Here is a 20,324-nt window from a genome sequence, read left to right as displayed (position 1 = left end):
ATCGTGTGTGCATCTTCAGACCATCTCTTCTCTAATCATGGTTTGGCTTGCTATAAAGGCTTTACTGAGTAATGTGCAGATATCGTGCTGACGTGCATGCAGCCCTCTTTTCACATGCAGACCCTGAACCCTGCTTGGGCGTGACCCAAACTAATCATTTTCGTCGAGTTCCCCGCAAACCTCCGAGCCGCATCCAATTGACTGCACTCTGCAATCGCAAACACAGCAACAGCATGTCGAAAACAAAGACCAAGCGCGCCCGTCGCGAGCTCAAGCGCGAAGGTGAGAAGAAGATCTTCGCGTTCCACAAGAAGAACGCGAAAGCAGCGGCCGACTCCAAACCCACGGCAAAAACTCCAGCAAACAAGAAGCAGAAGATGAGCGCACCAAACGCAGCAGCAGCATCCACACCTGCAACGACGCCCGCCCACGCCCAACCCCCAAAGAAGAAGCACAAAATTCCCTTCGGCGAGTACGACCACATACTCCTCGTCGGCGAAGGCGACTTCAGCTTCACGCGCTCCCTCGCCATAGAACACGGCTGCGCAAACGTAACAGCAACGAGCTACGACGACGAAGAAGACGTCCACAGCAAATACCCTTCCTTTAGAGAAATCCAAGCCGAACTCTCCTCCCTCACACCACCCGTCCCCCTCCACCACGACATCGACGCAACAAAACTATCCAGCTACAAACACCTACGGTGTAACCGCGACGACGACGACAACGACAACGACGAAGAAGGCTGGGACACAATCGCCTTCATGTTCCCACACACAGGCGGTCTATCCACCGACGTAAACCGACAAGTGCGCGCCAACCAAGCCCTCTTGGTATCCTTCTTCAAATCCTGCCTCGACACGTCGAATCCCAAACGACGACTACAAATCCTGCGGAACCAGGATGATAACAAGAAAGGCAGCCCCCCTCAGCAACCCATCCGCCCTTTTCTCCGCATGGGCGGCCGGATTATCGTCACGCTCTTCGAAGGCGAGCCGTACACGCTGTGGAATATCAGGGATCTGGCGCGCCATGCGGGGTTGAAGGTGGTGGAGAGCTGGCAGTTTGATTGGAGCCAGTATCCGGGGTATCATCATGTGAGGACGCTGGGGGCGATGGAGACGGGGTGGAAGGGTGAGGATAGGGCGGCGCGCATGTTTGTGTTTGAAAAGATTCCGTTGGTTGCGGATAGTGATGAGGAGAAGGAGATAGCGAGGCAGGCCAAGGTGGGCAGGGGTGGGCGGCTGCCGAGTCAGAAAGAGGCGATGAAGAGGGCGTTGGAGGAAGATGAGGAGGAGGATGAAGACGACGACTGAGCTGGAGATGGCGGATACGCGCACGGTTGAGCAACACCTCCGACACGGAACTAGTGCATGCTTGCGGGCGAAGCGTAAAGTGTTCATTGAGCTTAGGAACGATGCCCAAGGCCTTGAGGTCCTTCCTATCTACACATGAAAGAGTCAGGTACGCCGACCCATACCGCGCCGAGCAGATTCCCATACCAAAACACCACGCTATACCGGACTATCATACAAATGCCGCTAGAAGGAAGAAAGACAGACAAAACATCACATAACATAAACCTTCCGGACCTCGCTCTCAGGCCACTGCTTGCCGCTCAGTCCTTCCGCCGGATCCCTCACGAACCCCTCTTCCGTGCCAACCTTCTCGTTAAAGACGCGCAGTCTCTCGGAGCCGTAAATGCGATGGTTGGGCAGTACTACGGGACTGTCTTCAACGATACTCTTGGTGTGGAGGGCGTAGGGAACGTTGCGCGCCAGCTCGTTGAGCTCGGTACTGCAGATTGGGCATACGGTCGTGGTAGAGGAAGCGGCGTTTGTGGAGGAGGGTGTGTAGGCGGAATGACAGGCGGGTGTCTTGAGCGCGGAGAGACCGGCGCTCAAGGCGACGTGGAGGAGCGGCCGCGGGGGCAGGGCGTAGAGGGTGTGATGAGTCGCGACGAAGCAATCGGCTAGATGCGACCACCGTGATGCCGAGTAGAAAGACTAGAAGGAATATTAGAGATAGGAACCATCAGCAGTCTGGGGAAACTCACAGCATAAGGTTCCACCTCATCCCACGGCCTATACGCCAACATGCCCGCTGCCCTCCTCATCAATTCGAAATCCCCACTCGTACTCAAATACTTCTTAGCATGCGCCCTCGCCTCCATCAACTTCGTTTCTCCACCTCCGCCCCCTATGCTGACTCCATGCATACCATCATCTTGTGTCTCCAACCCATCCATACCGCTCAACCCGGCCTCGTGTCCCTGTCTCACCAACTCAATATACTGCTGCAGCCTGAGCTCGAACTCGAGCAGGCTACCCCCCTTCTTGAGTTCTTTGCCATGTTCCTTGCACCACTCCAGCGCCAGTGTTGTACTCATGCCTTCCCGTAAACTCTTCTCGATTTTGTGACACGCAACGAATGCATCCACATCCACGAGCTCGGTGATTCCTTTGCTCTTCGCCAGACACGCTGCGCTCTCTGCATACCCCTCTCTTAGCAGGTAATCCACGAGTAACCGGCTTAAGCGCGTGCGAGACCATTCATCGTATTTGACGTCGACGAGGCTTTGCATTTCGTAAAGGTCTTGCAGGTGTTGTAGGCGCGCTTTTGTGGAGCGGTGGATGCGCGCTTCTTCTTCGTGGAGGGTTTCTAGTTTGCGCTTGAGGTTGTGCATCTTGCTTATCATGGTATCGATAGAGTCGAGTGTGGCTTCTGGGGAGGCGTTCTTGGAGGCGGCTTTGGTGGCGGCGGTTAGAGAGGTGGTGAGTGCGCTGGACGAGTGTTCGATGACGCGCTGGGCGTTTTTGAAGTTGCGCCGCGACAGCTCGTAGGGCATGCGCAGGAGTGGTTGATCCTGTGATTGTGTTAGTAGGTAATATGATATGTCTGGGTAGCCGGGAACGTTTTACGAGGAGGAGATGCGACTCCGCATTGAGCTTTGTGCTTGTGAGCTCCGCCATGGCGGGCAGAGAGCGAGTGGAAGGGAGGAAAAGCTTCGTGTAAGAGCTGCTGGATCCCGGATTGTCGCGGTTTTAAATAAACACAGCGGGAGCGAAGGTCTTGAAGAGTAATGGTATGAGAGTGGAAAGATGGGAGGCTTGGTGTATATGCTTGAGCTCCACTATCGCAGTGGAAGCTTGCGGGGGTGCTCGCTCGTCACAGCTCATAGCTCACCAATAGGCACGTGCCGAACATGTACCTACCGATAGCCACATATCCGTTCTACGTAGCCTCAAAACAGCTGTCTGCACATCCTTCTTCTCGATTACACGCATGTCAAACGTCCTCTGTTCACCGGAAGTATCATGTACATACACGCACAAATACATCATCACAACTATGCGCACGACCCTTAGCATCGCAAGCAGCACCCAAAATATGGAAACAACAATACATGCTTCTATGTGATATCATTCTGATCGTAAGGCAACTCTAAAACTCCTCTAAGACCCAATGCATCATAACGCATAATCCAGATGCCTCTACCCATGCAGAACGACACTGACGCAGGAAGCGATGAGCTGCCGGCCTACTGCAGAGGTATCCTGAAACCTGCTCTAAGGCCATTACTTTTGTTGTACCTGCGTTCCACAGCTCGAAGGACGCATGCAACTTGCGAAACTATCCCCAAAATCCGCTTAGAGAGCACCAGTCGACGCCATCTTCTTGCGGAGATGGTCCTTGTACTCGCCAATGCTTCCGTCCCACCTGCGGACGGTCTTGTGCTCGCACACCATAATGTCCTTCGCGATCTTGTCAAGCAATCTATCCATTGTTAGCAGGCTGATCAAGTAGGAGAGTGAGATTGAACATACCGGAAGTCGTGGGAAACAACAACGACACCACCGCTGAAGGCGTTGATGGCATCCGCCAAACTGTCAATAGTGGGGATATCCAGACCGTTGGTAGGCTCGTCAAGCAACAACATGTTGGGTCCCTCAATAGCGAGCAGAGCGAAGACGATACGGGACTTCTGACCATCGGACAGAGTCGCCATCTTCGATGTCTGTGCCTCACCAGTCATACCGTAGCGACCAAGCTGTTGGCGCCAGTATTGGAGATCTTGGCTGATGTGGTGGAACTTATCACGGACGAAGTCAAGGGCAGACTTGGTGAGGTCAAGCTGTTCAGCAGAGTGCTGGCTGTACACACCGAGCTTCAAGTGAGTGTGGCGCGACACAACACCGGATGTGGGGCTGAGCTTTCCGGTGAAGATGTTGAGAAGGGTGGACTTTCCAACACCGTTGGGTCCAACAAGAGCTGTTCGAGAGTCCATGTCGACACCGAAGTCCAGGTTCTCGTACAGGTTGTCCTTTGCATCTCCAGAGTAAGAGAAGGTGACGTCGTCAAGCGACAGGACAGGTGGGGGCAGCTTCTCGACGTCGGCAAAACGGAAAGTGAAGACACGGTCAACGGCAACGGGCTCAATCAGACCATCGGCCTCCATCTTGTCCAGAATCTTCTGGCGAGACTTGGCTTGCCTGACCAAGTTGGCGTAAGTACCAGCGGAAGCAATGAACTTCTTGATGTGCTTGATCTCGTCTTGCTGCTTCTCGTAGGCCTTGGTCTGGTTGACCTCCTGTTCGGTACGGGTCTTGTGGTATGTGTCGTAGTTACCTCCGTAGTAGAGGAGCTTCTTCTGACGCATGTCAATCATGTTTGTGCAGACACCGTTCAAGAAGTCCATGGAGTGGGACACGAGAACCAGGGTGCGCTCCCACTTCTTCATGTACTCCTCGAGCCACACACAGGCCTCCAAGTCCAAATGGGCAGTGGGGTCGTCGAGCAGCAGCAGGGCGGGCTTGACGAACAGCGCCTTGGCGAGCGCGACACGCATACGCCATCCACCGGACATGTCCTTTGTCTTCTTGTTGATGGTAACCTTGTTGAAACCGAGACCGGTAAGAATGAGGGATGCGCGGGTGTGGAAGGTGGACGGGTCCATGTCTTCTTGACGCTGGTATAGTGTTAGTGGCGTGCCGCACCTTGATGTGGCGTGTACATACCTCGTAGATGTCGTCAAGAAGGGGGCTCTCGGGGCCGTCCTTCTCAAGGATATCCTCAGCCAGCTTCTCGAGACGGGCCAGCTCGTTCTCAGCCTCGCGCACAACCCACTCCAGGGCACCCAGCTCAGTCTTGGGGGCACCCATGTTCAGCAGGTAGATGTCGATGTGCTCTGGGAAGGGGAACTCGCGCTTGTCGATGGCCTTGAGCAGGGTCGTCTTTCCGCAACCGTTCTCACCCAACAGACCGTATCGGCGGCCGTAGTTGATCTCGAGGGTGGAGTCGTTGAAGAGGACCTTTCCGTGGAACACGAGCGATGCAGAGATGATCTTGACATCGCGCGACTGCTCGAGCGAGGCGAGCACACCGGTGGTGACGCGGTCGGACAGACCGTGCTTGTCCTCCTGCATGGTCAGCTTCTTGACCTCCTCGTTCAGCTCGAGGTCCTCGGCCTCGTCGCCGTTCTCAGAGTTGGCCTTGGAGGCATTCTTGGAGTTGGCCTTGGACGACAACTTGGACGTGGCCGTCTTCTTGGGCTTCGCATCGCCGTCGGCGGCGCGCTTCGCCTGGCGGGCAGCTTTTGAGGCGGAGACCATGGTGTCTTAGTGGTTTATGGGTGAAGACTCTGGGGTGGTGGAGGGAGGAGGAAATTTCGTAGGGTTGGGATCAACGTCAATCTGTGCCCCGCTAAGTCTCTTATCGATAGGTGTCGATACCCAAAGGTTTCAGTTTCGCGTCCTGTTCAAAGCGCGACACTCGGATGTGAAAACGAGTGGAGTGATGAAGCGCTGGAAGTGGTGTAGAAAGAGAGGATTTGAGAGTAAGAAACGGCCAGGGCTGGTCAAACAATGCGACCCTGTGAATCAATTTTCTTACTTGTGGCGAAGGCTGCGCACGGCCAATGAGCGCTCCCCCACCATCATCATAGGGCAAGTAAGGCGCTCAACGCTCGAGGCTGACACCGCTACATGCATCTGTCGTTAGGATAGTAAGTCACCAGACAGGTAGTTAGGTCCAGATCCGGGTGAAGCAAACCGTGCCTTCGTATGTATTCTGTACGAATATGTTTTCCATGTCTTCAGAACCTTGGAAGTCTCGCCCTGTGCCCCTCGACGGAAAAGTACGCCATGCGCATCTTTCTATGTATATTTAGGTTTGCGATGAACATGTGCTGCTCAAATCCCATTTTCGCTCAAAGTTACGAAACGATTAAGAGTATCCTTAGTATTAGGCATCACCTGTGTGGTTGTTGAGCATTGTGGATACCCCACGAGAGAGCGATGATCGTCATAGTCCTTATCTTCACCAGCCTCAACAGCGATAAGCGCCGTCTATATACCGTGACTGCTCCCGCTGTTGCTCGGCACCATAGTGAACTCAGCACTGCTCCTTTCGCTTTCCGCTTCTTCCTTTTCTGAATCTACAGTTTTTGTCTCCTCGTCGACCCTCTCTCGTAATTTTCCTCGCAACTTTTCCAGTACTCTCGTCTCTTCCGCATTCAAGTTCAAATCGTCTGGCAACGTAATCCGGGCGCCGTTGATCTCAATCCTGTGCCTTTCGCAGTCATAGTGTTGCTCATCTGCACTCTTCTTTCGTTCTAAACCGCCCGTCGCATCTGGCACCACCTCTTCATCCCCAATCTTCACTTTCTGCAGATCCAAAGGGGTCCACCAGTATATCGGAAACTGCCTTTGAATGTTGTTGATGACCAGCCCAACTGCAATCATAAGAGTAGTGCCCCACAGAACGAGGCCGACGAAGTACCAGCCCATGGCTGTGATGACAGGGTCTGTTGCTGCAAGCACCGCGGATGCGCCGCCCGGCGGATGCACAGTATTGGTCAAGAGCATGACGGCAGACGCGCAACCGCATGCTATAGCGCCTGCGATCCATCGTATCGAATCGTATTCCGAGTGGTATTGGAACAATTTCGATATGCCGACGCCGATGAGTGCAGAGATTCCATGGCCGAGGAGGGCATTGCGCGGTTGCCCGAGTGGCGAGCGTATAGAGTTGTACTCAAGAATCGCAGAGGCACCCTGTATCACCAGTCAGCACAACAGATCACGCTCGTAACAGCAACAAGTAACATACGAACGAAGCGATCAACGCTGGCGGCTGATGCCATTGTATGCTGTCCGTATTATTGAAGACTGCCGCTACGACCGCCAGACCGCAGAACGCGCCCAACAACGACCAGAACGCTCCAAGTATGTTCCCAACATCTTGACGCGTCTCCCTTCTATACCCAAGGAACCTCGACACCGGCGTCGGAAGCTTGTGCAGCGGTGAAGGAGGAATGATGCGATTGAGGTAGCGATCGATATCAAGGTCCCATTCCCTGGCTGCAGAGAACACACTCATACTGGCCAATGTAAACACAAAACAAACAAGACCTTTCCATGCGGATGGATAAGTAAATCAGAAAGCAGATCAACAGCTCACAGAGATTAAAGTTCAATGGCCCCGGGAGCGGACCGTCAAAAGCACGAACTTGCAACCAAAGTCGCTCATCGCGCAATTTATTCCCGGATCCAGCTGTCAAACAACGGTACTTTGTCCGCTCCTGCACCATTCGAATGCGCAAATATGCCTATTTACTCTGACGTTGACCTTGCACATGCGCGACGATCTGAGGTAGAGGTCCACGCGCAGCAAGTTGGGCTTTACGTAAAATTACGTACCACAAATACAGCTGCAACATGGCTTTGTGAACATCTCCTCGGTTCCGCGGATGCGATTCTGTGTATTGGAAATAGGGTACTGAGATGTTTTTTGAGTGAAGGAAGTGCATTGTAGGTACCTAAATGACAGCTGGGGCGATGGGATGGTAGTCGGGGAGTTAACCTTACCCGCAGCCTTCTACCCAAGATTGACAATACTAAGTAAAGGGTTGCAACATTTTGCACACCTGCCGTATCCATCGAGCTGCGCGAGCTATCGCGGTGTATGAGATTGTACTACTTACCGTACCTGCAAGACCCCGTGGCAGTTGGACGAGCTGTGGCATCCCTGCCATTACTACGCTAGACGGCAGCTTACATGGATCCCACCTGAGTGTATGGACAGCACACACGACTAAGAGAAGGCGGTAGATCAGAAGCTCTGAAATGCACATGTAGTAAAATGCATTCACTAGACAGCGTACTATACTGTGATGTAAACGGGTATAACTCTACTTGAAAAGGTATCGAAAGGTACCGAGGCGCTATGCATCGTTCCGATCGTTGAACTGCGCTCCATGTCTGTAACGCCTGTGGTAAAACAAAAAAAAGTGTCTACCGTAGATCGATCGATCCCATGCGTCGCTGACCGACAAACGCCTCATGAATAATGCGACAACCCGAAACCCCTGTCATCTATACTCCTGTGAAGACGTGTGACTGCTTCTGCAACTAGGTACCACGGAAAAGGAACTGCAAATCCTCAGGGCTGAGGCGGTCCATGGCGACCTTGTCGTTGTTCACGGTACCAGCAATCATAGCGGCCTTCTTCTCTTGCAGCGCGACCATACGCGACTCTACACTGTCCTCGATACAGAGGCGAGTGATCACACAAGGACGACGTTGACCGATACGATGGCATCGGTCGGCAGACTGCCACTCAGCTGCTGGGTTCCACCACCTGCGTCTCATTAGCGTTCTGTGGAAAAATGTGGCAAAGACTATTACTTACGGGTCAACGATGAACACCCTGGACGCTTCAGTAAGGTTGAGAGCGACGCCACCAGCCTTGAGGGAGACGAGGAAGACCTCAACATCCGGGTTGGTCATGAAGTGATCGATGCTCTTCTGGCGCTGGGCAGGAGTCATGCTGCCATCTAACATGACGGTATTGAAACCGGCACGACGCAGGCGCCACTCAATGAGCTGCAACATCGACGTGAACTGACTGAAGACGATGGACTTGAGTGTCTGCTTCTTGCTCCGAAGCTTGTAGAGGCCGTATACCAACATCTCAATTTTGGTGGAAGAAGTCCAGTTCTCCATCTTGATGCGGTTGATGATCGACGTCTTCTTGACGGAGTCCTCGTCTTGCTCAAGCTCTGGCTGTTCGAAGTCGATAGACAATGCGATGTGGCATCGAGGACAGTCTGCATCCGTACCAGAGGCTTCACAGGTCTCCATGAAGTCCTTGATGCAAGCGCGACAGAACTCGTGACGGCAGTGAGAACGTACTGCGTCCTCGGCGGGCTCATCGCAGATATTGCACACGTAGACGTTACCAGCACCTTCGGCCGCATTCTTCTTTAGCAAAAGATCGGGATGGTTGGCGACCTGTCGCATCTGCATGATAAGACCGAAGATGTTGGCGTAGTTATTGAGCATGACACCCTGCGCAACATAAGTATCGAACTTGCGGGCGGAGTTCGACATGATCGAGGTTGAGAAGTCGCGCTCCACCTCACTGAAGAACTCTTGGTGGATAATGATGTCCTTCATCGGCAACTCCATGGAGTTTGTATGATCGCGCTTCATACGTCGTAACATGATGCGAGCAGTGATCAAGTGAAGCTTTGTTAGGGCCTCCTCGCGGAGCTTATGGTCATCGCCAGTGATTGGGTTGAGCAGCTCCTGGTTGAACACTGAGATGTGCTCAGAAGCACCGTGGTTGCAGGCAACACACATATGGTCATCGTCGGTGGCCCAATGCAGCTTCTCGCACTTGCATGAACGGCAGAAGTAATCCGCAAACGGACGAACTTCCAGGAAGCGAAGAAGTGAGAAGAACTCTCCGATGCGATTCTGGACTGGCGTGCCAGACAAGCACCACTTGTAGTCACCAGTCAGCGCAAAGCAAGCCTTAGCTACACCGGTGTTGCGAGACTTGATACTATGCGCTTCGTCCAGGATAAGGCGGTGGTAGTGGATGGCGTGGAGTGGTGACGCCTCTTTGACGATATCCTCACCGCGGGACCATCCTTTGGTTTCCTTGCGATGCAGCGATTCCAGAGAGTTGTACGAAACCATGATTACGTCGTAGGACTTGAGCTCCTTGATCGACATTTTCTTGCACTTGGCGTTCGTGCCGTGGTATACCAGAACCTTGAGCTTGTTGTTTGTGTACTCGCGGATTTCGTTGGACCACTGCATCAGAGCGACTGGCGGGACACATACGAGCGTCGGCTGTTTTGCAGGGTAATCGGACATGATCAGGGAGACAGCCTGGATAGTCTTGCCCATACCCATCTCATCTCCGAGCAGCCCACCCTTGTAGTGAGTCTTCTCCTGCCGAATCATCCAGCTAAGACCCTCAAGTTGAAATGGCTTCAATCGTCGGGTAATAGACTCTGGTTGCTCTGCCTGCTGAACCTCCAGGACGGGGATGTCCTCCAAAGTCTTCCACATAGTCTTCAGCTTTGGATGCTGTTGCTCTGCTCGTTCACGGTTCATGGCCCGCTTCCGCTCCCACTTGTCCGCGATGTGCGCATACCTCGCCCGACGATCAGTCGCTTCGTCTTTGTCGCCGCGGGTGAGCTTCTTCTTCCGGCCTCCAGATGCTTTCGGTTGGCGCGCCGCAGCAATCTTCTTCAGACGGTCACTTGTCGTCATCAAAGGCTCTTCATCGCTGTCGCTAGCCATTGGTGTCTCGACATCGTTAAGCAAAGACTCGGCGTCATCCACATCATCAGGACGAAACTCGCCGCCGTCAGACTCCTCGTCATCGAGAAAGTCCTCTTCCTTGAACGTTGCCTTCTTCGCACTAGAGCGTGCAGGACGACCACGCTTTGCTGAAGACTGAGCCTTGGCCTTACCTTTGCCCTTGCCTTTGTAAGATGGTGCTGACGACAGAACAGCTGTCATTGAATCTGCGTCGTCATCGCTGAAGACCTCCTCGACCTTGGCTTTGCCCTTGCCCTTGCCAATGTATGAGGGCGCCTTCTTGCGACGCGAAGGCGCGATGGGCTCATCCTCGGATAGCATGTCCTCATCGTCCTCGTCCTCGATCTTCTGGCGCTTGCTGTGTGGCGCATCCTCATCGTCCTCCAACTGCATTTGTGCAGCGATCTCAGCGTCCATGTCGAGCGTCCAGTTTTCGGAGTCAGATTCGGAGTCAGACACGGCGGTGCGAGATCGTTTGGATGAGGTGCTCTGCGAAGGCGTCGTAGCGTTGTTCAGCCGACTACGGGCGGGCTTCTTGCCACGACTGACTGACGCAGCTGGCGTGGTCGAGATACTGGTTCCTGGTGTTTCGTAGTCTGAGTTCTCCAGGGAAGGTGAGGCGGTTGAACTCTCTTGTCCTGCTTGTTGCGCGTTGAGCCCTGCTAGCCGTCCGCGAGTGGCGGGCGCCTTCTTGGACTTCATGGCGGGGACTCTAACTTCTTTCAACACGCGGCGGGCGCTGGCGGATGATTGAGGCACCTCGGGCTCGATGGTTTCGCTCTCGTGGTCGGAAGAGTCGGGGATGAAAGATCGAGAGGTACGAGGGCGCGTCTGTTTGTGGCGACTATCAGCCAGGGAGGAGTCTACCAGGGCTGTAATCGCATTAGCGCAAGAATGATGCACAGCATTCACTTATTAAGCCAAAGTGAAGGCCAAAGTCAGCCTGTACATACCAGTTGTCGGCGCTGGGGAAGGTGCGGTGGCGACGTCATTCGCGACACCAGTCGACTTGCGGGTTGATCGCCGGGGCGCCATTATGATGAATTGGTGAAAGGAAAAGCAAGTGAAAATGCGACAGAGATCGAGGAACGCGCAGCGAACACTGATGAACGGATTGAACGAGAGACTGTAACTTCGACGGAGGGGTGAGATGACAAGAAGCACTAATTGTCGAAGGGTAGATACCCCTGGCCCTTTTGCGCCGATAGCCCGTCGCGCGTTCACGCCTCAGGTGGCAAATTCAGGGACAAGGTCGCAGAAAAGCAAGGATTGCAGGGCTTCGGAGAGACAAGTGCGCAAACGGCGTCTGCTGTACAACACTGTCTCGGGAATGTACAACATTCACTGCAAGCTTGTCATGCAGGTGTGATATGGGTGGGGAAGACGCGTCGCGTGCTGAAGACGGTAGCACGTGATCGATCCTAGGCTGCCATCTTATCCGTTTACAGACTAGTGCTGAATGTCCCGCTGCAAGTCCGAAGACGCGTAAAGCAAGAAGATAATAGTGTAGTTTAGCTAACCTCTAGACTTTAGTTAGCTAACCTTTAATTAAATAAAATTAGATACTAGTAAGCTAACTTTAGAAATTTTAAAGTTAGCTAGCTTTTTAGTTTTATACTTTTATTACTCTACTAACACTTTATATACTATATTTAACTTAGTTATATCTTAGTGTACTTAGCTTTATTATATAGTTCTATATTATATTATAATAAGTATACTTATATAGCTATTCTTATTATTAAGCTAATATTATATAAAATAATAGCTTACTACTATTAGCTTAGCTTATTACTATAACTAAAAGTTAACTTAGTTATAATTTAATATTATAATAGTATCTAGAAAGTAAAGCTATAGTTTTAATTATATCTAGACTACTTATAGTAGCTATGTAGCCTTTATTTATAAAGTTAGATAAAACTAAGTTACTACTTAGTAAACTAACTAGCTATTAGTTCTAACTAGGTTCTAACTAGATTCTAACTTAGTTCTAACTTAGTTCTAACTTAGTTCTAACCTAGTTCTAACCTAGTTCTAACCTACTATAACTACTACTCTCTATTTATACTTAGTATATATATATATATAGTATTAACACTTCTATATTTATAAAAGTTATATTAAGATTAGATAGTTAAGTTAATTTAAATTTAAAAGTTATTATAGTATAGAAAAGAAGATCTACTCTATAGAGACTATATATAAGTAGAGTAGGTATATAAACTACTTAGCTAGGTATCTAAACTATAATATATTCTCTTTCTAAAATACTTAAAGTTCTAACTAAGTATATAGACTAGCTTAGTAGCTATAAGTTTAATACTTTATAAGTCTTAGGTTCTTTATATTAATAAGGTACCTAATAAAGTATATATAATAAAGAAAACTAGTAACTCTTTTTATAAGAAGTTACTAAAAGAGTTAGTAAGAATAGTAAAAGCTTCTTAATAAAGATACTTACTATAGTCTCTTTAAGCTAAGTAGAGTACTATTAGAGAAATACTAACTATATAAAAGTAGTAAATTATAAGTATTAGAGCTTAAGCTACTTATAAAAGTTAAAGTTAGATAGAGATATATATTAGAATTAGTAATCTAATAGGCTTTAAGAGCTTTATAGTTAAGGTAATTATTAAATAACTAGCTAGTTCTTTTTAAGTATATAAAGTCTAATAAATAAAGTAAAGTAACTATAATTTTCTTATTATTATTATAATTATAGAAAGTAGCGTAAGGTTCTAGGTAGCTAGAATTATAGTTATAGAAGTTCTATACTAACTTCTTACTTCTACATAAGTTATAATAGAGTTACTAGTTATCTAACTAGTTATTACTAATCTACTCTACCTTATATTATAGATAACTTTATTTACTAGTATATAAGTTAATTATATAGCGCATATAAGAGTTAAGTACCTAGATAATAGTATATTTAGTATTATCTTTATTATTAAAGTAAACTTTAGAAGATATAACGTTACTAGCGTATAGCTAACTAGGTAGAGCGTTATTCTTATATACTTAGAGTAGCTAAAAGTAGAAAGTAGAGAATAAGCTCTTTAAGCTAGCTAGAAGATCTAATTTATAAGCTATATTATCTATTATATAAGTAATCTAATATAGCTTTATATTCTTATAGTTTAGTAACTTTACTAGTTACTTAGTTTTAATATATCTTATATTAAAAAGTACCTAGTTACTAATATTAAAGTAGAGTATAGAGTACTAATTAATATTAGTAAACTTACGTATCTTTTTATATAACTAGGTAAGTTTATTACATAGAAATTATTATATTTATTTAAAGTAAGTAATAAGTATATTAGTATTACGCTACTATACTTAGATAGTAGATAGTATATTAGTAATATAGATAAGTTCTAAACTACTATAGAGCTAGTAGCTCTTAGTAGCCTAGAATAGAAAAACTCTAGTTACTAAGCTTACTACTAAATTAGACTTAAATTCTACTAAAAGTAGTAACTATACTTAATTATTCTATAGGTAATTAATATAAAAGTAAAAATACTATTTTAAATCTATATTAGTATTCTTAGTCTAGCTATTAGTCTTTAGATAATATAAAGTTAATAGCTTTAGCTAGATACTAATATAGTTATAAAGTTACCTTTAGAAGTATAATATAAACTACTAGCTCTAGTTACTAATAAAGGTCTTAGAGTAACTTTTCTCTCTCTATATATACTTAAGAAACTTATTAATAACTATAGACACTTTTATATTTTCTATAGCTATAAACTTCTTCTTTTTAAATAAGTAGTTAATAATAACTATAATATAGTAATAAGATTATTTACACTATTTAGAGAAAAGTAGAAAAGTAATAAAGTTAATAAAGATATTCTTTTAGTATTTAGCTAGTATAAAAAGAAAATATAGTAGGCTATATTTAGCTTTATAGTTAGTCTTAAATTACTAGTAAGTAGTATAGTAGTTTATAAAATAAGTAATAGTGTTAGTTATACTTTACTAATAATACTACTTACTTACTTACTAGTATATAGTAGTATAGCTACTATAACCTCTAGAAAGAGAGTTATAGATATTTTTAATAATATAAGTATAGAGCTTCTTACTAAAGAGTACTATAAGTTAATTATCTTTTATAAATAGCTTACTATTATTACTAGCTTTAATATTACTAAGCTCTAGCCTTACTTCTTCTATAATAAGATAATATAGAATATATTAGTTACTATTAAGTAACGTCTTATAAATAGTAGTAAGATAGATATTAAGAGAGTAGAGCTAATCTATAAGCTTTTATATAAAGACACTATCTATATTAGATATATTATTATATAGATTATATTCTTTATAAAGAAAAAGTTAAGTAAGCTAAAGTATATCTATTCTAGAGAAAGACGCGCTCTTACTAGCTTCTTAAATAAATAAAAGTAAAGAAAGAATATTATACTTACTTTTAGTAAGGTAGAGCTTAGCTAGTTAAATAGCTTTATAGCTTTCTCTATTCTATTAGTAGTTACTAAGAAAAGTTTAATACTAGTATTATACTCTATTATTAAATACATAGACTAGAAGATTACTTATCTATTTAGTAAGACTATTAAGTTTTATACCTTATTTTCTAGAATAATACTTAACCTTAAAGTTAAACTCTTCTAGAAACTTAGCCTAATAGGCTTATCTTTAATTTAGGTATCTTTTAAACCTAAAATATTTAAGCCTTCTATAATTAGTAAGAACTTCTATAAAGTCTAATACACTAGTAAGCTCTAGTTACTACTCTTTAAATACTTTTATAATAGCTAATAGCTTCTTATTATAAATTTTATAGTTATACTCTATAGATATTATCTTTTTAGATAGGTAGACTACTAGTCTTATACTATTATTAGCTTAAATCTAAGATAGTACTACTATATATATATAGTTAGATGTATCTATCTTAAGAATACTCTTTAGGTCTAAGTTAAAGTAAGCTAGTATAATATTACTATAGAACGCTGTCTTTAGTACTATAAAAACGCGCTTAGTATTAGAGATTATCTAGAATTCTTTAGAATTCTCTTAAGTAAAATATATAAGAAGCTTTATAATCTCTAAGAATCTATAAATAAAGTATTTATAGAAATTAGTAAATTCTAAAAAAGCTTATACGTCTTTTAAAGTATAAGGTAGAGTTTAGTCTTAGATTATACTAACTTTATTAGAATTTATTTTAACACTATTTATAGTAATAATTAAACTAAGAAATTTAATCTCTTAAGTTATAAACTTAGACTTTAGAATATCTATAGGTAGGCTAGTATTAGAGAGGTAGGTAATAATATAGAAAAGGTAATCTTTATATTTCTTAAAAGTCTTACTAAAAATAATAATATTATCTAGATATACTATATAGAATTTATTAAGATACTTATATAGTATATTATTAATATACGCTTAGAAGGTATCTAGACTATTATATATACTAAAGAGTATTACTATATACTAGTAGAAACTATATAGTATAATAAATATAGAAAGATACTTATACTTTTTCTTAATATATATCTTATTAAAGGCTATAATTATATTTACTTTAGAAAAGTAATAGGCTTTAGAGAGCTTTATAAGTATATTATAAATAAGTAGTAGTATATTATAGTTTTTAATAGTATATACGTTTAGTTCTTAGTAGTTAATATAGATATAGATACTACTACTAAGCTTACATATAATAAGAAGAGGTATAGCCTATTTAGAAGTACTATATTTAATATATCTCTTTTATAATATATTATTAATATAAAGCTTTACTACTTTAGCTTTATTATATAATAATAGACGTAGACACTAAGATAAGAGCTTAGAAAGTTTACTAGTATTAGAGTTAAGCTAAATTTTAATATAGTAATCTAGTTTATCTTTCTAGAGAGGTACTTTATTAGCCTCTCTTAGATTAAACCTAGAATATAAGAAATAGAAGATACATAAAAGCTTAGCTAGAATTTTATTCTTAGATATAAATAGATACTCTATCTAATTCTAGAATTTATTAAAGTCTTTAGAAAGAATCTTAGCTCTAGCTATACGTAATACCTAGATATTAAACTATTTCTAATTAGTTATATTATATAAATAGTTAACTTCTTCTATAGTAGTAAGATATATCTTATTACTACGTATTACTAAGATAAAAGCTACCTAACTAGAGATTATTACTATATTAGATAAAGAAGAAGCCTTTAAATAGTAAGCCTTTTTAAGTTTATAAGATAGTAAAAAAGAATATTTATAATACTTACTACTTTATATAGTATAGAGCTTATAGTTATAGATATACTATTAGAGGTAGTAATTAGAATTAAAGATAAGAGTTATAGTGTTCTAATTTACCTAAGAGTTATATATCTAGAACTATAGTATACTTAGTATAAGCTAGACACTACTAAGTTAAGTAATATAGGCTAGAACTTATTTCTTATAGTTATCTATTAAGACGTTTACCTACGTTATATAGATAACACTAGTAACCTAGATACTATTAGCTAATTCTAGTATTATAAAAGTGTATAGAGATATTAAATTATAATAGTAGGTACGCGCGTAAGTTTTATTAATAAAAATAGAAGTATAATCTAAATTATCTATAATTTTAATATACGTAAAAAGTTATTATAAAGAGAATATAATTTCTTTAAAGACTAACTATTATCTAACTAAAAGAAAATATATATTACTATATATAGTAGTAGCTATAATACTAGAGACGTAAACTACTAGCCTAAAAGGCTTTTCTAAGAGCTTAATCTAATTAAGAATAGCTTTTAGAGTAAAGTTAGGTTTATTATTATCTTTATTATTATAGTTTTAAATAGTAGAAGATAAGATAAGTAAAATTATTAAGAGTATACTAGAGAGCTTCTTTACTTTATTAGAAAGCTTATACTTATAGAGTTTCTAGAGGTAACTATTACTAGAGATAACTAGTTTTCTAAGTAGTTAATAGTAGTGTTAGCGCTTAATAGAGAAGTAGAATCTTATATTAAGTTTATCTAGATAGTAGTTTTAGAAATAGGCTTTTTATTCTTTATATAGATATTATTTAATACTTATAAGACCTTTAGAAAATATTTTATAAATATAAGCTTAAACTTACTTTTATAAAAAGCTTTATTAGACTTAGAAGTATAGTCTTAGTAGTAATACTAATAGTAATAGCCTATATTAGAGAGAACTTAGGTTTTAGTAAAAGTATACGTTTTATATACATTTACTATAATATAATATATATACGTGTTTATACTAGTAGTAGTATTAGAAATAGTAATACTAGTAGTGTTATAGTTATTATTATTATTACTATTACTACTATAACTAGAGTTTAAGTAACTAGTAGTAGAGTAAAGAGTAAAATATAGCTACTCTATATAGTAGAGCTTCTTACTAAAAGCTTACTAGTTATTATTATAATAGTTATTATTAAGAAGAGTTTCTACCTTACTTCTCTAAGTAGTAGAGAGCTTCTTAGTAAGCTAGAAGAGCTTCTTCTTATTACTCTACTTTAGTAGTATAATACTAGACTTAAAGTAGGCTAGATAAATATTAATAAACTTATCTAGCTTTATAGTAGCTTTATTATTATAAAAGAGTTAGGCGTTAATATAGGTATTTATAGAACTATAGCACTTATCTAAGATATTTTATACTTACTAAGAAAATATAAACTTCTTACTAGAGATAGTCTAACTATTACTAATATTATTCTAGATAATATTAGTAACTTTATTATAAAGGTAGTTAAGTTATTCTATATTATTACTTTTAAAAAAGTATAGATAGGCATAGAACTAACTTATAATATTTAGCTTCTACTTAGTATATTAGCTAGACTTAGTACTAGTAGAGCTTATAAAAAAAGTAAGCTTAGGCTACTTAGTGTAATAGTAATTAGAGTTATAGATAATAGAAGTAGTAAAGTTAGAAGTAGTCTAGCGCGTAGAAAAGACTAGACTTTAGTTAGTATAATTAGAATCTATCTACTAGTAAGAAGCTTTATAAAAAGAGTGTAGAGAACTATTAAAGTCTTTAGAGTTAGAGTTATTAGAATTCTTAGGTTAATCTACTATCTTCTTATAAAGTACGTAGTTCTTTTTATAAACTTTTATATAGTCTATATACTTTTAAAAGTATATCTTCTTATACTTATTCTTATAGATAGTAACTTTAGTAATCTTTTATATATTTTAGTAAGCACGTTATTTATTATATTATTAGTTACTATAGGCCTTACTCTAGAAAATATAGAGTTATTTCTTAAAGTTAATAAGATAAGTATCTAAGTTCTTAACATTATTCTTAGTAATCTCTAGCTTATATACTAGAGTAACTACTTCTTTCTTATACTATTAGTAAGCTAACTTTTTATTAATAAGGTCTTTCTTTAGTTTAGTAATATATATACTAAACTAGCTAATATTATTATAGAAAGCGTAGATAGTATTAAATATAAGATTAAGAAGGTAGATAGCTTTCTAATTAGAATAGTTCTCTAGTAAGGTTTTATTAAAGTTACTAATATAGGTTTCTTTACTATTTAAGCTATATTTATAAGCTAATAGAATATAATAAGCTAATTCTAGTTTTAGAGTTATATAGCTATTATATAGTTATTAAGTAGAATTAGCGTTATAGATAGTATCTATAGATAGCTTAGTAGTTAAAGAAGGTAAGTGTAATAACTAGTATACTTATTCTATCTTAGTATTACTATTATTAATATTCTTCTAGAAGAATATAAACTAGTTAGTATTATATATAGCGCTATTACGCTTAAGGTAAAAGAGTAGAATAAAAAAAAAGTTATAGTAGATATTCTACTTAGAGCGCTATATAGTAATCTTAGAGTTAAAAAATACTTTCTTATAGTATATAACTATATTACCTTTCTAGAGTAGGTTCTTAGTAGAGTTTTTATTCTCTAAGAGGTTAATAAGAAAGTATTTACTCTAAGATTAGAAGTTCTTTTAGTATAAAAAATTTAGAGTATTACTAAAGTTATTATTAAATAATTCTAAAACTAAAGAGTTACTAGCGCTATATAGGTTAGTGTTTCTACGTAAGTAAAGTAACTAAAGAAATACTAGAGAAATAAAGCTACTAATAGTAGTCTCTATTACTTAGATATTCTAAGTAAACGTAGAGAAGAACGCTAGAAAGAGTATAGAGAAGAATACATAGAGGTTAAACGCGCTACCTAAGAAGCTACTACTACTATCTAGAGTATAAGTAGTAGAGAATATAGTAGAAGTAGCGTATAAGAGAACACTACTACTACTACTACTACTAGTAACTAGTAGAGAGAATAGTGTAACGCTAGTAGGCTTAGGTATAAACTTAGAAGTTATTTCTTAACTAGTCTTAGTAATCTAGTTAGATAGAGTCTAGGTATTTATATTCTAGAATGCTATAGCGTTTAGTGTAATAGCTAATATATTAGGTAAGATATAAGTACTTAATTATTATTAATTATACGTTTTTAAAGATTACTAGAGATAAACCTAGTTAATTACGCTAGAGTTACTAATATAATTTAAAGACTATAATAATATATAAAAGTTATATTAAGATTAGATAGTTAAGTTAATTTAAATTTAAAAGTTATTATAGTATAGAGAAAAAGATCTACTCTATAAAGACTATATATAGGTAGAGTAGATATATAGACTACTTAGC

General features: G+C 41.1%; 5 protein-coding genes across 5 annotated transcripts; 1 reads left to right on the top strand and 4 right to left on the bottom strand.

Moving 5' to 3' along the window:
* Window positions 1-233: 233 nt before the first annotated feature.
* Window positions 234-1,316, top strand: J4E78_003848 (uncharacterized protein; the record flags this gene model as incomplete). The annotated part of the gene is made up of 1 exon (XM_049364482.1): window positions 234-1,316. One exon carries the CDS (start codon window positions 234-236, stop codon window positions 1,314-1,316), a length of 1,083 nt encoding a protein of 360 aa, XP_049223560.1.
* Window positions 1,317-1,568: 252 nt separating this feature from the next.
* FYV10 (GID complex subunit containing RING finger motif) lies at window positions 1,569-2,972 on the bottom strand (the record flags this gene model as incomplete). The annotated part of the gene is made up of 3 exons (XM_049364481.1): window positions 1,569-2,006; window positions 2,057-2,866; window positions 2,922-2,972. The coding sequence occupies 3 exons, from the start codon at window positions 2,970-2,972 to the stop codon at window positions 1,569-1,571; spliced, it is 1,299 nt and encodes a 432-aa protein (XP_049223559.1).
* Window positions 2,973-3,650: 678 nt separating this feature from the next.
* ARB1 (ABC transporter ATP-binding protein arb1) lies at window positions 3,651-5,612 on the bottom strand (the record flags this gene model as incomplete). The annotated part of the gene is made up of 3 exons (XM_049364480.1): window positions 3,651-3,777; window positions 3,828-4,969; window positions 5,019-5,612. The coding sequence occupies 3 exons, from the start codon at window positions 5,610-5,612 to the stop codon at window positions 3,651-3,653; spliced, it is 1,863 nt and encodes a 620-aa protein (XP_049223558.1).
* A 735-nt stretch (window positions 5,613-6,347) lies between these two features.
* J4E78_003845 (uncharacterized protein) lies at window positions 6,348-8,026 on the bottom strand (the record flags this gene model as incomplete). Its single annotated transcript, XM_049364479.1, has 3 exons — window positions 6,348-7,055; window positions 7,111-7,134; window positions 7,985-8,026. The coding sequence occupies 3 exons, from the start codon at window positions 8,024-8,026 to the stop codon at window positions 6,348-6,350; spliced, it is 774 nt and encodes a 257-aa protein (XP_049223557.1).
* Window positions 8,027-8,411: 385 nt separating this feature from the next.
* Window positions 8,412-11,654, bottom strand: J4E78_003844 (uncharacterized protein; the record flags this gene model as incomplete). Its single annotated transcript, XM_049364478.1, has 3 exons — window positions 8,412-8,640; window positions 8,692-11,491; window positions 11,573-11,654. The coding sequence occupies 3 exons, from the start codon at window positions 11,652-11,654 to the stop codon at window positions 8,412-8,414; spliced, it is 3,111 nt and encodes a 1,036-aa protein (XP_049223556.1).
* Between the last annotated feature and the right edge of the window lie 8,670 nt (window positions 11,655-20,324).

This window comes from Alternaria triticimaculans, assembly GCF_023758025.1.
Source record: "Alternaria triticimaculans strain BMP 0046 chromosome Unknown scaffold_4, whole genome shotgun sequence".
Taxonomy (NCBI): Eukaryota; Fungi; Ascomycota; class Dothideomycetes; order Pleosporales; family Pleosporaceae; genus Alternaria; species Alternaria triticimaculans.
Note: the sequence above shows the minus strand (reverse complement) of the source record. Positions and strands in the feature narration are given on the sequence as shown.